Source organism: Anser cygnoides, chromosome 6, assembly GCF_040182565.1.
Source record: "Anser cygnoides isolate HZ-2024a breed goose chromosome 6, Taihu_goose_T2T_genome, whole genome shotgun sequence".
NCBI lineage: Eukaryota > Metazoa > Chordata > Aves > Anseriformes > Anatidae > Anser > Anser cygnoides.
Genome location: NC_089878.1, coordinates 3,012,486 through 3,031,258, shown reverse-complemented (window position 1 = coordinate 3,031,258; position 18,773 = coordinate 3,012,486). Strand labels below are relative to the sequence as shown.

General features: G+C 35.2%; 1 protein-coding gene across 21 annotated transcripts in view; it reads right to left on the bottom strand.

The window, feature by feature from the left end:
• RFTN2 (raftlin family member 2) overlaps positions 1 to 18,773 on the bottom strand; it is a 90,862-nt gene that overhangs the window by 42,683 nt on the left and 29,406 nt on the right. For 17 of the 21 annotated variants that reach the window (XR_010832565.1, XR_010832566.1, XR_010832564.1 and 14 more), the window contains 4 exons: positions 18,299 to 18,427; positions 16,986 to 17,084; positions 4,043 to 4,169; positions 2,076 to 2,222 (listed from right to left, as the gene is read on the bottom strand). Coding sequence is in view for 16 of the 21 variants with exons in the window: in XM_066999950.1 (XP_066856051.1) it covers positions 2,076 to 2,222; positions 4,043 to 4,169; positions 16,986 to 17,084; positions 18,299 to 18,427 (502 nt within the window). In the remaining 5 variants the exon portion in view is untranslated. Of the gene's footprint in view, positions 1 to 1,286; positions 1,405 to 2,075; positions 2,223 to 2,691; positions 3,084 to 4,042; positions 4,170 to 4,196; positions 5,216 to 8,895; positions 12,801 to 16,985; positions 17,085 to 18,298; positions 18,428 to 18,773 lie in introns of those variants that run through there. The other 4 variants (XR_007161161.2, XM_048058222.2, XM_066999954.1 and 1 more) reach the window with 4 other exon arrangements.

The window sequence follows — 18,773 nt, the reverse complement described above, 5'->3', positions numbered from 1 at the left end:
AAATATATTCAGATAAGATTTTCTATTTTACTTGGTTCCAGATCCAATAGTAACATGTCACTCAACAGAACAACAATCTCAGACGCTGGGGAAGATCTTGCTCTGGAAGTCAACAGAGTGCCATTAAAATATAACATACAACTTCACACTGAAAACTAACTGGTCTGACATGATAATAGGCTCTTACTTAAGCTTCATTTAGCCCAAGATTACTTGAATAGAAGCAACTATGTGAATGTGTTGAATGGGTTAGAAAAAAAAAAAAGTAGTTCAGCATATTTTCTACAGTATCTCAGCCAATCCCTATGTTTCACAAGCAAACAACATTCAGAAATGCCTCCAAGAAAGACAGTATACACCATTTTTGCCTGTATTCATTCATGATCTTACCTCTTCAGAGACCTCAAATGAAAAAAAAAAAGTTAAATATGCGCATGCAGCTAAAACCATCCAACAGAATGATATGTATGTTTATAAATCTAATTGCTTACAGTTAGTGCCTAAAAGCAGTCAGACAATCATCTAAAATTTCTCTCTGGCAATGTTACTTAGCATTCATAACTCCGTGTACGTTACTGAAGCTAAGCACTTTGAAATGAATCTTTACTGCTGTAACAATAGGTTATTAACATACTGCAAAAATGGACCTTTACTGACACTGTTTAATACGATTTTTCTTAAAGCCACAATCTTCTTTAAAACAGATCCCTTACAAAGTATTTCCAGAAGCTCGTTACTTTAAAATAGAGCAAAACTCTCTAGAACACAGACTATTTAAGAACACCAAACACACTTTAGTCATAAAAAAGTAAGTTTTATTATCTTTTCTGTTATTAGTAGATTAATAGGTAATTCACACACACATCAGGGGGCCTAGCTTTATTTCCAGTATGTTACCACTACTACCTGCCCAAAGTTTTGTTTCTCCAAAAAGAATAAACCAAAGAGAAACTCATCTCGCTATGTGTAAATAAAGAGCCATAAATACAGCTGGCTGTCAAGTACTGTAACTTCGTAGAATGCTGTTTCTGTTAGTTCTTATAGTTCTTCAGTAAACAGCCAAACACATTTTAAATAAAAATATGACTGATATGACTGCATTCCTTTAATTTGGAAAGAAAACTAAACAGAGGCCAAGTTTTGTTTGTAAAAAAGTTCCTGAACACATAGCAAGACATGCACTTACACTTCCTCCCTTTATCAAATGCCTCTAGCTATTACATTTACTTTAAATCCTCACTATCAAGAATTTCCAGTAGATTCAGTTCTTGTAAAATGCAAGTTACCATGAAGTGACTGCAAAACTGAGCTGTCTGTTCTCCGAGGGCAGCCATCTGGGCTTGTTTATGTTTTCAACTTTCTGGAACAGGGAGTTGCTCTGTTAGAGACGGGACACCCTCGGGAAGGAAGTATCCCACAGAGCACTGTCTGCCTCCAGCTACGCATACAAATTTTGTCTCATTTTGGTCACAGTTTCAAAAGCCTATTCAGCAACTATAAATAGAGCATTTGCAAAAAAAGAAAAAAACAACTATAATACTCTTACTAAAACATCCACCAAAAGGCTGGGGTGCACATCAGAGAGGAGACTATTGTACAGCTAAGAAATAGACTTGCTTCTGCACAAAGTCATGAGGACAATGACAGCCTGTTTTCCAAAGTTGAACGCATTTTTAAAAACTGTTATTCAGTGAAGGCATTCTGTTACCCTTGCTCAGGCACAGTGTATTTTCTGAACACTCACACTAAATTCAGACAACCATTATTCAAAGGGAGTAAGGATAGCAGTATCTGACTCATAGGAAACTAGGAAAATCTCTAACAGTTTTTAGCCAGCTTCCTTAACAAGGACAGTTGTGTAATTTGGATGGTTTCTTTGTTAAAAATACTTCAGTAGTTTCCATTGTAATTTTATCTAAGTGAAGACCTTCGTCATGATTTTCAAAATAAAAGTCTTACATTTGGGCTAGCTTGGATAAAAGCATCTAAGTTTTACTACAACTCAGACAAAACAGAACAAAGTTAAATCCTATTCCTTACTTTTTCAGAATAACAAAAGATAAAACAGAAATTACCTTCTAAAGTAAAATCCAGCAATACATATTCATAAGCAGCATCCGTCTTTGTTTCAACTTGTGGTCTCTTCAATGTAGAAAAAATTTTTCCAGGGCTGCTATCATCTGGGTCTTCCAGCTTTCTCAGTCCGCACCCCATGGCAAGATCTGCAAATGATTAAATCGCAGGAAAAGGAGGGGGGAGCAACGAGATCTGCTGCTCTCACAAAAAAAAAAAAGTAACCAATTCCCTTTGATTTTGTTTTCTATTAGCTGTAAATCCAAATACAGAAAAAGTCTGCTTCCCAAATCAAAAGGTGAGGGTACTTTCCATTCATTTTCTTTTATGTATATATAAACAGTAAGCCTGTAATATTTTCAAGCTACAAGCTTAGTAGGAGTAGGCTTGATTTTGCAGCGATGTTAGAGCTGCTAAAAACTAGCAGAGATTTTCCATGCCACGTCAATTTACAGCCAGCCCCCTATCAGTGCTCCCTTGCAGAGGACACCAATAGTGCTTTGTTTGTCCTTCTGAACTGACTGGGTAGGAAGGAGGGGCGGTGGGTGGGTGGGTGGGGGGAAGACAAGAACTGAAAAAGAAAGTTACAGAGGAACTAGTTTGTAAGTTATTACTTACGACCAGAAGTACTACTCAAATGCAGCAGCAAGTCAGAGAAAAAAAAAAGCAAGTTAGTCAGAATGAAAGAATGAGAAAAGAGCCTCAGCATGGTTGGAGACGAAAATCATTTCCAGAAAGGAAGTCAGCTTCAAGAGGAAATTGCTTCTGGCATCTCAAAGGGCAGAAAAGTAAATGAAAAGCAGTTTAGTCCTTATTTTAGATTTCAAAGTTTGGTTCCCATTTCCTTTCCACAGAAACTTTCTTTCAAAGAAAGAAAAACATGAACATAATGTAATATATTGTAGTAAGGTAAAACCATGTAGTAAAGGAGCTTCTTGTCAAGAAAATCATGTGTGATTACAATAAGCATCTACACCACTAAAATCAGCTTATGTAATTGTTTTTTTTTTTTACACTAACAAGTAACACTGATGCTCAAATCAGAAAGTCCTTTTCAAGCTAATATGAACATAGTTACAAGACCTTCTGCCCTGTATTTCACTGGTATGGAACAACTGAAGTCCTCTTCTCCATCAGGCTGACCTCAGCTGCAACAGCAGATGTTCAGCTCTGCTCCCTAAGTATCTTTTTCTTCAAGTCCTGAAAATTTAGTGTAATTTTAAGGGCCCGGTATATATTCCTTTAATTCATTAAAAAATAATAATAAAAAAAGTTTACCACTACCTAACATAAGCACTCAGTACTCTTACGTTAACTACCGCAAGTAACTTGCAACTGTATGACCCCTGATGCAGACCACAACAACACATGGGGAAAAAAGGAACAGTGAGTGATTTTTCGAGGTACTGTTACTGCAGGGATGGGCAGTTCAATAATACAGGTTTTTTACTTTTAGACTGCATCTAGAGAAATTGAGAATTATCTAGAGGAAACCAGAGATTCAAATTAATCCATTTTGGATTAAAGGAACCATGTATTTGAATTTAAAAAGCTTTATATATTTTTATTCACTGTACGCTATTAGTCCTATCAGAATTACCCACATTTTCTATAATCAGTCTACGTGATTTAGACATTAACCACTTGTGGTTTTCTTCCTGTTCTCCTATAAGCAAAGTGATTTAAGTAGCTTACCAGGAATGATACATCAACAGGCTACATCACCTTTGAAATCCACATTATAGTTTAAAGTTACTTAATTTTGGAATAATTGAATAATCACTGAGTGCAGAGCCTATGCAACATCACCAATTCAATCTTACAGTCTTAAAAAAAATCCCAGGTACTGAAACAAAAAGGAAATTCCTCTGTTGTCTTCTTGATTAAAACCAAGGAAAACATATCAATTACACAATTAAGTTCTCCAGCTTCCTGAATATCTGCTTACACAAAAATTGTTTCCAAATACCTTTTTTTTTTTCCCAGAAAAGGTCATCCATGAACTGCTGTTGTCCCAAACATCCACGTAATGGTCCACTCGACCTGGAGAATCCTGCTGTCTGATTCCACAAGAGTCTTAAGATCCACTGCAGCCTCTTGTATAAAGCCATGGCAGCAACAGAAATAGCAGCAAGTGAAGAAACTTTTTTGCAACACTAGTCCAGTTGCCAGCTGCTTGCTTTTTTGTTTTTGTTTTTTATTTAACTAAAGATTGTTTTTTTTTTTTTTAAAGGAGGCCAGAATGCTGTAATTTGAACTCTTTGTAGCAAGGCTTAAATCAGATTCCAACCCTCTCTCCGAGACAGGATTTTTCATAGTATAAACAAACCCTTTTTGACACCAATGCAGAAACACTTATGGATAAAAATTATGATCCTTATTGTAGGTAACCCCAGATTAGTCAAGTAGTTACAAGCTTCCAAACTGGAAGTCCATCAATAGCTACTATGAAAGACTTGACTTCAGTCATTGGACTGAACCAATGCAATGAAAGAGCACACAGCAGAACAAAGGAAACAAAACAAAACCAAAATGAGCAGCATTCCTCACAGGAGTTCAAAACTGCACCAAGACACCTGGACCTGTTTGGTGAAAAACAAGTTCATAACGTTCCCGGCTTCAAGAGGTGTTTCAAGATGGGTTTTGTTTTTAGATACATTTTGCAACAAGGTTCTCCAACAAAACTGCCCACTTCGGTGACTCAAAACGCAAAGGTTCTGGGAAGTGGTACCAGAGAAGGAAGAGATCCCCATGCTGCGCTGGGATTCACTGGGGCGTGCCACTCACAGCAGCTCCCACAGGAAGAGCACATGAGACTCACTCATCCAAGCTTGGCATCAGTTTTAGACTTCTGAAAAGGCAAACAGAGATAGGCCACAGCCTGACCAAACCATGGGTCAATTAATCCAAAGTGACTCTGCCTCTGTGGAAAGCTTCCAGGATCCCATAACAGTTTTCATTCTGATGAAATGGGAAACTGATACAAAGGTTTAAGAAGGCCTGTTAAATCTGTAAGCGGTACCACAGTTGTGGGAAATAACTCCTCCTCAGCCAAGTGATTTAGAACCAGCTGGAGCTTCCATCACCAAGAGCACTTCTGTGAGAAGATTATTCACTCTAACACTTGAGCTGATGAGCTTACCTGGAATAAATTCAGGTATTACAAGCTGCACAGCCTTTTCTATAGAAAAATAGAACCATTTCTATTGTGTAGGTTAAAGGGTTGCGACCATCAGAAATACGAACACCTTAAAACTGTACCAATTATCTACAGAATAAATCACCGCTGTTTATAAAGAGTTCACTAGGCCCCAAGGAGACTCAACTAGCAAGAAACAAAACAGTTTATTCTTAGTTCCCCTGCCAAAGCCAAAATGTAATATAACATTTGGACCAAGTGAATTTCCCAGTTGTGGTCCTAGCAGCTGTGACTGCAACTTAAAAAGGTATATTTGAGCAATACTGAGAAAAATAAGCATGATCATCTGCTACAGTGTAGTCATCCCTGACACAATGTTTTTAGCAGAGGACAGAAATACCAAGACTCAAGGGGATGAATTACAAACTGGAGCTAAGTTAGTCAAATAGCTCCAGAACCTGAGGCTAACTGAGCAATTACAGGAATCAAAGACAATGCATTAACTAAATAATATTATTCACAAATTGCAACAATTTTGCACTTCTTGGTCCCTCTCTGTATTTCTTTTTAGGGTTACTTTTTTGTCTTTTTTATGACTCCAGGAAAAAGTAAAGTAAAGGTTTTGCTTGGGAAAGGACAATGAGAAAAAAACAGTAAAAAAAAAAAAAGAAAAATTTCCATTAGAAAAATATGAAGAATACTGCAATTCGATAGCCAAATAATTTTCACATCTCTATCTTCAAGAACTATTAGAACTATTATTTTTAAGAGAAACTAAAACAAAGCACTGTCATTTAGTTCATTTTCTGTAGAATCATTTCACTATAACCACTTTGACCCGCCCCTTTCATCTTTTTAAATTTCACACATATCTTTTTTTTTTCCCTAAAAGGAACAATTTTGTGAATGCAACAGGAACAACAGTCTTGCTAAACATGTTAGCTTCGAGCAGAAATGCCAGGTTTTCTGTATTAATATTTAACTTAAATATTCTAAAAAGTACAATCAGATGACAATAGTTTGTTTTGATGACTGCAGAAGCTTAGTTTAATGATAAAAGCTCATCAATTCATTTTTTCACATTTTTCTTGAATTGTTTCTACTATTAATCTATGCTACAATTAAATAAATAAGTTACAATTCAAACAGTATATAGGGACCAATGTATTTGCATTACACTTTCAGCTACCAAACCAGAACTTTACTAGAAGTTACAAACCACAGAAACTTTGTTTTTTGCTTACTGCTGCATCACAAGCAGCTTCAACAGAAGGAGCTTTCGATTTATAAAGCCATGAACAGTTCTCTAACATGAGACCTACAAATTTATTACACATTTATCTATGTACATCCACAGTATCTCATTTAACAAGGCTGCATTAACTAGATCCTCTGAACCTGCAATACAGTATCAAATGAAACAACTATGCAGTTAAATAAAATCACGCATTTTCAAATCAAACTGGATGTCCTTGTTAATAATCTGATTAAAAAACAATCAGAAATTTTATGAACAGCATTTTGCTTATATTTAATATACACACATAGACTAGAGCTCCACCGATGGACAGAGAAATAAAATGACCACAGGAAGCCCTCAAACTTAATTTCAACATTTTCTAATTATTTGTGGCTCAAAAAGTCTACAGTGACAAGTATGTGTCTAACAACAACACATTCTTCTCCATTACATCTTAGCTTCACTACTCAACACTGTTAAAATTAGAGCCACATATTAGTGTTTTGCTTTCTGTATTTCTATTTGGATTTTCTGAATAAAAGCTTTAAGGATTTGTCTGCCATATACAGGATTGTATATGCGTATCAAGACACTAGCATTATATTTTATATCTTTAATGTAATGATTTACTATGTGTATCTTTTAAATAGGAAACAGAACTGAAGGAAATTTTATACCAGGTGAATTTAAACTACTGTTGCAGTTCAACATTACAAAGCTAGAAATCTATTTTACTGTACTTTTTACAGTAAAAAACAACAACCAAACACCCACTATTTCACACCCTTAATACTTCTTACATCTTAAAACTGTTAAAAACTGAAAAACGTTTCAAAAAAGCCATGTATTCTGCGAGATTTTTCTCAGTTAATAGTGGAATGCAGTTTACTCATTGACTGAACTATTTGAAAAACGCATTTCAGAATGCGAATAATCACTTTAATATGAAATATGTAAGCAGTTTTACAGGGATGATGAATGGACTTCTGGTGCTCAAGGTTAGAAGTAGCAGGAACTCAAAACATTAGGGAACCTGAAAATTCTACTTAATGCAAGAAACAATCCTTGATCAAATACATAAAAACACAAGGGAGAGATAAATTTTGTATATCTACAGGTTGTTAGCCAGTGTTACTTAACAGAATGTTAGAACTAGCACTTGACCATGTAAATATAACACTAAAATAACAGTTGCTAGAAACACTGTAACAGCTAGTTCAGTAGAAAATAAACAATACTAGCAAGGGTCACTAAATTCTCAGGGAGTGGAAATCAGAAAATTAATTTGGTTTGCTACTATGTGACAAGCAGTGCACAAAGACAAAGATGATTATTTGCCATTAGCTACGGAGTGTCCAGGGACCCTACTCCTAATCTGAACTCTCCTACAGCTGCCAAAGGGAAACTACAGAGGTCCAAAGGAGATGTTAACCCTTCTCCAAACCCAAAATCACAGGCAGGAATCTAAATATCTGCACTTAACTAGATGAATTCTGTATAGAAGTATACGAATCTCCCCATTATGAAAATTTTAAGTGGTAGGAAGGTAACACTGTGTAGCCTACGAGATTTTTTAAAAATCGTGAAAGCTACAGTGTCAAAATAATGCAATTTTAGGCACCACCTGTGAGAAAATCATGTAGTCCTTTCTTAGTGTAAATTAGTGTATTCCTGTAATAAATTACAGAAGTCAGACACAATCGAGGTACCTGAATTACTAAGATAGGATTCAACTACGGAGAGCTTAAAGGTTCAGCTACTAGTAATTCATGTTATGCCTTCATTGTTGGCAGACATCTTAAAGAAAGGTAAACTACAATATGAATGGAGAACCATCAATGTTTCAACAGCAATCTGTGGTTCCTGAAAGAAAACCACCAATCAGTGGTTCATCTTGGTCTTTTCTCGGTGTCAGAACAAAATGACGCATTGTTAAGACCTGGTGATATAATCCTAACAACTGATACCTCCAGACTGAAGTTATAGACCTTGCAGTAGAACATTGTGGGTAGACTTCTGTGCTTAATGCTGAATATCCTTCCAAATGATCAAGTTCATATGGAAGTAAAAATAAAGTAAATGTTCTTTGAAGCAAAGGCCACAGGATCAACTCATTATCAACAATCTAACATCTGTTCCAATAAACAGAAATAAATGACATTTTGTATTTGCATTAGATGCAACTTAAGCTGATAGATGTGTAAATGACTGCACAATATTTACACATTTTCAAGCTATTAGTTCAAAAGACTTCCCCGTGAGCACGTTTTCAATATAGTACTTGTTAGGAAAATTACCTCTTCTATCTCTAAACCACTTTAGAAACAGAGAAGTTATATTTAGTAAACTGAAACTGTTAATCCCCAAAATAAGGATTTAGGACTAAATCTTCCAAACTGTGGGTCAAATGTGCATTTGCTTCATGATCCAAGAAAAAAGCCTCTAACAGAACACACAACTTTATTTTGTCAGCTTCAGAGACAGCATAGCATTTACAGATTTACTACATAAAAATTCTCTCATGGAAATGAGTTATTGTTAGGATGTGCCAACATTTCTGTAGTATTTATAACGATGAATTCTAAAATCTAAATAAAACAGAAGAATAACTGGACAGATATTTTTGGTGGTACAGACTGGCTCAAAGACACGACAAACTAGAGCAGAAGCTATTTACCCCCTCAGAAATATGCTGGTATCTCTGTGGACCCAGTAACTTGCAAATATCTGATACTCGTTGGGCAAAACAATCTCCACAGCTTCCACAGTAACACATTTTTTAAAAAACAAATCATGTAATTTTTTTTTCTACCTAGCAAAAGGTATAAAGTAACTTGAGTAAACATGCAACTAAGTACATGGCATCTCCCTTCAGAACAATTTCAAACAACTCTAAGAACAGCACCAGTTTCCATCTCTTTTCCTGCACACTAGTAATACTATTGACTGCTAGAATCATCTTTTAAGATATTTACGTATTAGCTACATTGACTGACAATAATGCCCACTCTATAAGATTCCTAAGATATTAAGAAACAAAACAAAAAAATAAAACCAAAAATAAACCAGCATATTTTACATATATAAAGATGTCAACGCTACTATAAGCAATAACCCATAGCTTGTTTTCCTATTAAATACAAAGGCTATATTTTAACCTTTGAGGAACCCAAGTTATACAAAATATATAAGGTATCCTAGCGGGATGAAAGGAGAAGCAAGGATAAAAGGAAGAAAAATATTTTCCTGCAATTGAGGAGAAAGAAGTATTCAATCTCATTACATTGTCACGGATTTCTTTAGTCTTGCTCAGACAACAGAAAAATTCAAAGCAGAGAGGTAAAATTTTCGAATGTTTTCAAGTGTTCATAAAGTCAAATATATTGCTTACCATATAAGAAAAATGTCACCATCTTATGAAGATAAGCAATTATTCAACTAGTGGTCCAAATTTTAAAAAGTTACTATACCCAAGCACTAAAATGACACACAAGTAAAGACAACTTATAAAACCAGAGAATTCTGATTGAAAAAAAAAAAAACAAAAAACCACAGAAATACACAAAAGCTATTGGAATTGAAACAAAATGCACATAGATTTGAAAAAAAATAATCTGTAACACACAGATGCTGCTAGTGTATATGTGGGAAAATGGCTTTTCCGCTGTAATTAAAGGACCTTTTAAATTTATGTAGTACAGAAACTAAATGTGAAATTTTCTGTTTAATAACTTGTATGCCATTTTTTAATCTACGTTAGTAACCAATGTTTATACATCAGGCTGTATACCAGAAGTTACAGTTTTGTCCTGTGAAAGTGTTTTTATTAAGAAAAGGAAATGCAGGACAAAATCACAGTTTCACGTGCTTACCTGTCCAAACTATAAAATTTGATTTTTTCTTTACAAAACACTATGGCATTTAAATTTAGGCACGCTCAGGCAAATGGTAGAAGTTAGGAACTACATACCCTCCACGTTAGAGGTGCACTAGCAAACTGAATACCTAAAAAGACGTTTTAGAGAATCTATAGAAGAAGATGGTATATTTCATCCTCCATTCTGTCATGTTTTCTAGGATGAAAATGGGGACTTCATGTATATTGAGGTTTGAGACTCACAGACGGATGATTTTGATCTTTGTCTATTTTGATACTCCATCTGCTCAACGGGCTTGATTTAAAAAGAAAGTCAGGTATCTATTACATACTATAGGTGAAGTTGACAGTGGCAAGAAATAACTTCGTTTGTTTGCAAGAATGGAGCCTTCAAATGAGTTCAAGTTTAATTTAGCAAAAACATGTCTTGTTCACTCATCATATAGCTTTACAGAAGTGTATCAAGTCAGTAAAGCAATAGCTATCCTCTTTCAAAATGATCAGAGAACATTCATTTTTATAATATACTGTGAGAAACTATTTAACCAATATATACTTTTTTTTTAAACTTTTGCATTCTCTGTAACAGATTAGAACAATAGATTAAAAAACCTCAAATTCAGCTTAGCACTAGACATTCCTAGTAACTGTTTTAGTTTATTTCACAGGTTTCCTAAGTATATAACCTGATACCTGAGCATTTCAACTTAGCTGGGAAAATATTCTAGATAGCTTTAAAACCATAAATATCTCCATACTGTATAAACAGCCTTAATTCTGACTCAAACTGATGGGTCAGCCTTAAATTTCTTTTGATTTGTATGTAGTTTCCAGTATCTTTAATAACAAACAGTTTTGAAATTACTATTTGAGATTGTAATCATGCTTATATTATTTTCAGTAGCCAAAGCTCACAGGTTTATAAAATGTGAGGTGAACAACTGATAGCTGTCCTGTTTGTAAACTAACGTATACGCAACTGACTGATTAACTTGTCAGTGGATGACACTTGCTGCTGACAAAAGGATGACAAGATCCAGAAAACAGGGCTACTGTCTTAGGTGCTAGCAAGAACTGTTTCTAGAATTGCTTGTATATTCTGTTTAGTCTTCCTAAGATCAGGTTCTTCTACAATCTCCCTTTGCATCTCAGCTGCTCTGTATTCCACTTGTGGAACTCCCAGATATTTTGTTTTCTTTACTTAACCATTCTGAGTCTTTTTACCCCTTTCCTACTATGCCACAGGACAGACTCAAAACCATTTGTTTTCTAACCTTAGCTCTCTGCTACTCCTCTTTCTTCTGTTATTAAATTTATTTGTCTTTTCCCCTCCCTTCTAGCTCTGCCAGTTTCGTAGTACTACCAGCTGCAGTTCTTGCATTCCTATCAGAATATTCAATCCAACTTAATGAAATCTTAATGAAGATTTCAGTTTCTTTTCATCATCTACTTGCTCCAAATCTTGTACATTTCCTTCCCAAACTTCTAGCCTCATGGGCCATCTAGTACCAGCCTTCATCCAGTACCCACTTTAGCCACTGTTACATCAGCCTTGGAGTTCCAATCTCTTTCTCTAACTCCTTCTTTAGTTTTGACTTGCATTAGGATATGGAGGACACAACACGTTTCCTCCTCTGTAATGCCTGGTCCCAGCAGGACAGTGAAGAACTAATGCTTCACACCAGCATATTTTTTAAAAGCCACATCCAGGGATTTATTGTACAGATGCGCACACAGATAAGAAGTCACACCCTAACCAAACAGCAAGCCCGTGCTACACATTGCTGGGCTGTTAAAAGGCTAACAAATAATAAATGGACACAAATAATAACATGTGCAAAGGATATTCTTCCATCACTTCATCTCACTAAAATATTAAATTTAAAAAAAAAAAAAAGGCAACTAAAAGCAGCACCTTTTTCACAATAAAAAGCATGGTTAAGCACTTGCCATAGAGTATAACTCCATGAACACAAATCACTGTAAATCACCAAAAATCAGGAGAAAAGGGGAGGAAGCTAGTTGCTAGTCACAGAAACAGAAATCATACATTGAAAAGCTAAAATTTTCCCTTGTTGTTGAAGAAAAATAATCCCAACATGCACAGAACTTGGAAACTTGAATATGAGAGAAAATGATGGAATGAATATATACACAACTGTCTTGGGAATGAATTGCAAGAGCTACATAAAGTTTGTTGTCTATAAATAACAAGAAATTTACGAACATGCATGAAGCAATTAAGTAATTTTGCAGATTATACTAAATTCTATCTTAGCGTGTTTTATTGTTTACCAATTCGTAAATATCAAGCATTGCAATGAAACAACTGACCCTAAGTTTCACAACAGGCAGCAGCTAGCTGGTATGTTGATGATGGATCTCAGCCACGTGGGAAGGACTGGACAAGAAAATCAGAACAGGTAGACTAAAGCTGCCCAAATGGTTTAATAGTGAATGCTCCATAGTGTCTGTCAAGTAAAGAGAGAGAGAGAACATACATATCAGAGAAAGCAAAAGAAACCACTAAACTGGAATGAGAACAAACTATCAGAACAGAAAAAGAGGAGCTTGTAAAGGGAACACAGAAGGAAACAATGCAAGACAAAGCATGCCATTCTGCTCCTTTCTATGTTAACATAGAACTAACGAATATGTTTTTGGTGGAGTTTAAAATACCCTTTAAAGAGCAATAGACCATGCTACAGCTCGTGGCAAGCATCCTGTTAATCATATATGAGGACAAGTTTTGTATGCATGTATCTAAGATTTAGGTAATTTAAAACAGAAGTTTTATTCTTCCTGATTTCATTACATGTATAAATGAAGAAAAAAATACTTACCTATACTGAAAATTAAACTCGATTTTTTTTGTTCCACATATCATGCTGTAAGTACGTAGTTCTAGTATAAAATTACTATGCTTTTCCAAAAATGCTTACACCAAGGCTTTCCTTTAAAAAACATGATTTAGGTATACATACATTTGTATGTATATACATATCTACAGACTTAAACATAGGTGTATTTATGCATATTATAAATGCACATAAACCACAAATTTTACCTTATTGCTCCTAATTGCAGAGAAAAATGGAGCACTCTAAGTTCAGTTAAATTTACAGAATGGCCACTACAAAAAGACCAAGGTGTTATCACCACATGCCATTATAACCAGAATGTAAATACACGAGTACTAGTAATACTACATTCAAATTAATACTCTAAATTCTCTTTTGACATGGGCAGATCCTCCTCTGCCTTTTGAGTTGTAGCCAATGCAATTACTGCCAGAAGACTGTAGACTGGAAGTATCTACGTGAAGAATTTTTGACCTTTCTGAAAGCCTTTTCTTATGGGAAGTACAAAATTTGATTTTAAAGCTATTGAAATGATTGTGGACAACAGAGAACAAAGTGGTGGCAAAAACCAAGCAAACAAATCTGAAAGCCAAGTTATATTTCTATCATTGATTGGTTCTTGCTTCAGAGCCCAGCCAGTGGGGTTTTCAGGAAAAAACAAAAACAAAACAAAACAAAACAACAAAAACAAACAAAAAAACCCAAGAAACACAAACACAAAACAAAACAAAAAACAACCTTACTACCTTTGTACTCTTCTGTGACTTTCTAGAACACTTTCTACAGGTTAAGCTTAAAATAAGTCCAATCTGGTATATAGTACTTTTAGTTTTCAAGAACTGGATTATGGAAGATCATCAGACTGTCAGTTAAAACAAGTCTACTGTGAGGACAGGCATAAAGGATCTATGTATTGTAGATTGATTTCCTTCCCCTTAGACTAAATGTCCAAGCTCAAATAAAAAAGAATGCCTCCTAAGAAGTCTTGTGCAGGAAAAGACGGTGTATCATCTCATACTTCTCACACTGGCCAAACCATTCCATCGGATTCAGATCACGGGAACAGCAAAGTTACCCCCTATAGGTACACCCCAGTTGGAAAAGATGACCGAGAAGAAAAACAAAAAGCATAAAACAAAACAACAAACCACCCTCACCTACCCACCTCCACTTGCCACAACCTTTTATACCTTTGCTCAGTTTTTTAGACTGTAACTGTAATGCACAGCTCCCCAGGCCTCCCAGACAATATCCAGTAACTGCTGACCATGCCAGTGCTTCCTAATTCAAGACAGCCATCTACCAAAACAAAAATTTAACTCTGAAGTAATACTTCCAGGTCTGAAACCAGACAACATGAATTCCAATCTTAACTTACATTGCTGCTATTACCATAGACTACACACTATAGTCTGTAACTTTCTACTATATTTGTGCATATCTGTACTGTATCTGGATACTGGCTGTCACCCATCCTGCTCTCACCACATGACTTACAGCTCCTAGTAGTAATAATATTAAAGCGTATGTTGCAACTCCTAGTGCACTGGGGACAACAAATGACCATCAATACAATGTCATTTTAAAATCTGTTCCCTCTTTCATGGCCATTACTCGTAATTTTCAAGCAGCAGATACATGTTTGTTGGGATATTTTAACAAGAAAGCAGCCAGCAGGCAATATTTTCCTGCAGCTGGGGAGCAGGTGGTAATGAGACAAACACTTGCTTAATACATACCAGCCTGCTCTCAACATTTGCTCTTTTATTTCCAATTACTCTCGAGTGCCCAACCATAGTGATAGACAATATATGCTGATCAAAGGCATTATGCGTGGAACATACTCAAAACTGTAGAGGGTATGTGAAAAGGTAAGACAAATGGAGAATTATGTTCCAGAGCTATTAACTACTAAACAAAACTATAAATAAATAAAATTAACTGTCAGAAATTATTTGACATTAATTTATAAAGAACAAAATTATCAGAATTCTTCTAGTCTTTGTAAGGGTCTAAATGTATTTGGGAATCTATTTGAGACCTGAATAGAGCTTAGTTTTAGTTATAGACTCAACAAAGACTAGGTAAGAATGAGAAAAAAATACAATGAAGGAATACATTGGATTAGCAGTTCTATGCTTAAATGAGCACTGCTAACACAAGTCTTAGCTCCTCCGTCATATCCCAAACTTCTAGTGTAAGTACAAGAGTTTGCGCTATTGGTTGACAAACTGGTTTGAGGAACTGATGCAAGTTTTATTGCTTTATATGTCCTGGGAGCGGGGATTCATCTTTACCTACATTAGCCCCCTGACCTGTTTTACCATATTGCCACACGAAAACCTGTACGAGCATAGGAAATGGGTGGTATGGAAAAGGAATGAGCTCCTGGGTTATACCAGATTAAGCTGCATGTGAAATTACTGCTACAGCTATGAAAAAAAATACAAAACATTGTATCATGAGATAAATGGGTATGAATGTGCAGCTCATTTCCTATGCCACAATAACTTTTCAAACATGGCTTTACCATGCATACACATTCTACACCAAATTAATACATTATCAATTACCACAGAGTAAACCACTTTGCTCTAAGGAAAAGCATGATACTGTGGTCATTAATGTGGAAGAGGAAAAGCTAACATGCTTTAGATCTACCTTTTAACTTACTGCACACTATCTTGCTCTCCTTGGTCCTAGGATAGATAATAAAAGTCAAGTTTCAAAGTAAAAAGCTTGCTTCTGTATTTGATACAGAAAATATGAATTTGTGTTTGATTCCGAGACTATTGTGTATTTTTTTTGCTTGTGTGTGTGAGAAAATGAAATGTAAACTGGATAATATGATCACTCTGTCATACCAGCTCCCTTTTAAGTATTACTTAAACAAATGAATCACCCAGGACTACTATTTTTAAACTCATATTCAGTTTCTATTTTCTTTTTTTTTATTGGAGTAATTGCATTTTATTTCCAGACAACACTTAATGTTACAGCCCCCTCTGCTGGATATTTTAGGAGATACCGTTACACAATACTCTGGAAAAGATTCTTCTCAAAATAAATCTAAAATAAATTAAGAAAATATATGAGAGCCTGTAACAGGTCTTTGAGTCATTCTTACCTACTGTTACTCATAGTTTAGCAATCATCTTTACAGAAGAAGTGCTGTAGTATCAAGTAAACCTACTGACACCTTCAGTCTTTTGTTATCAGGCAGTCTAGGCAAAACCTGATTTCAAACGTTGTGTTAACATCCTTAGAAATTTAGGCAAAGGGTTCTTAAACTGAGACTCAAGAAAAACCTTGCATCAGGTCATAGGGAAGAACCACACTTTTTAGAATGGCCATTCAATACCAGAACTGTGCAGAAAAACACCTGCAGGCAACCAACCCAGACAGTTTTTCATAAACAGTGTTCCAGAACTCCACCTTGACACAACATGAGGTGCTTATTTGAGGCTGCAAGCAATGAATTCAGCTTCTCAAGATCCAGAGACAAAGACAAGGATTTGTACCATCATTTTCTCTCAAAACACATTGTTAATTTGCACTTCTCTGATTCTCAATTTCATAATGATGAGTTATGTATTTTTTTTTCCAAAAATAGTTCTAAAATCAGTAATCTCTATGCCTCTCTGTAACCAAGCCTCAAGTGAAGGAAAACCTCAGTTTGTCTGCAACATCTCTGTTTTCCTTATTTATTAATTCATTATTAAAAGACTTTCACCTTTGCCCCTCTTCTCTTCCTGTCCCCTTCAGAAGAGGGGAGAGTAAGACTACTGTGCTTACTTTAACTGGCTTAGTTTGACTCACAGGTGCAGGCATGGCTATGGCACTCTGGGCGTAAGGCTGGTGATGGGGTGCTTGAACTCCATGATCAGAATATGGCTAATATAAAAAATAAAAATAATAAAAAAAAAGTGAGCAGAAAAGCTTATTTCATCACGTGATTTTAAATTCCTTGTAACTTCAAATTGTCGAGTAATATATACTATTTATATATACATATATATATAAACAGCTACTAAACTTTTTAGAAACAGAGATATCACTATTTAAACATGTTATTCCTAATGTATCAAAGTTTGGCTAATTTAGTTTGTTTAGATCACTATCATAACTTTAATCTACCTTATTTAGATTAGTGCCAGAAAGCATTTTCTTTTACTGAAGTAGCACACTTTTGTAGTACAAAGCTATTTCAGTCAGCTCTAACTGGAACAGTGTTTAAATATTATACAATAAATACTGAGATTTGTGTGTTTTATAAAAGGAGAAAAAAACCAGCAACACAAGTTTTGTATTATTCAAGAAGAAGGCTGTAGTGGTATTATTTATGTGTATCAGAATTTCTCACCAAAGATGTTTGGAGTATCAGTTTTGGTACTCATCTCTTGTAGCAATACAATTATCTCCAACTTTTGTAAAAATACTTTATTACTGAGCTAATTTACCATTTATTCTGACATCTCTGTTAAGGAAGATGAATTAACAAAGAGGAAGAGTACCAATTAATCATAACACATTTTCAAATTTTAATACTTTTTTTTTAGTCTATTACGGTCATTTTTCATACCCAATCATAAAGAAATAGCCTTATTGTACATTAAAAATCTCTCAAAAATTAGAATTGCTACTGATACAGAAGCAAAAAAAAATTGTAAGCGAAGCATAGCAGAAACTACTCTCAATTCATTCTGCTCTTCTGAATATTCAGAGACTAGCTTCTACTTACACAGAAAAAGAACTACTTAGAGAAACTCATAGTTTGGATAGATTAATTCAGCATTCTGAAGATCATGACTCCTATTTTATTTAAATATTATCTTCTAATAAAACAATTTGATGAGCCTTTATACTGCTGTCAGACACCTGTGACCCTCTAAAATATTTCCGAACCTAAGCATCCTCCTAGAAAATTGGAAGAGATACTCTAATCTGAAGACAACTGAAAACGAATTAACACTGCAACAGTATGGATTTGGTGGAAAGTACGTGGAACTGCTGACGTAAGTGCTCTGAACTACCTGTGCTTAAACTAAATGTGTTTTTCAATTGCAGATAAATGCTTCGACTGAGAATAAAAATGATCATGAAAATACCTCTGGAACTGCAGCTTCCACTAGAAGGAAAGGAGGAGGTACACAACCACCTTCCTGGGCAATCCCTACTGGCTGATAAATGACTTCGGAAGGGTGCACATGAAAGAATGAAGGTGAAGAAGCAGGAGACTGAAATAAAACACATTACTTCCATAAATTAACATGATTTATACACTATAAATAGCAAAGCTTATTTTACAGTCATCTTTGCTACATATAAACAAAGTTAAAGCTTTAAATCAAAGTGCCAAATTCATCTTCACTAGGAAAGAAGCTAAGAAACCTAAAGAAACAATCTGACGGGGGAAGTAGTTAGGCAAGTCAGATAGCAGGATAAAACAGAGATGTCCTTAAATCCCTTTAAAAGATTTTTGAAATTTCATCGACATTTTAGAGAGCATTGTTAGAGAATTCCGAAACTGTTTTATAAAGTTTTGGAATTCTCTAACAATGCTCTCTAAACTGACACTCTCAA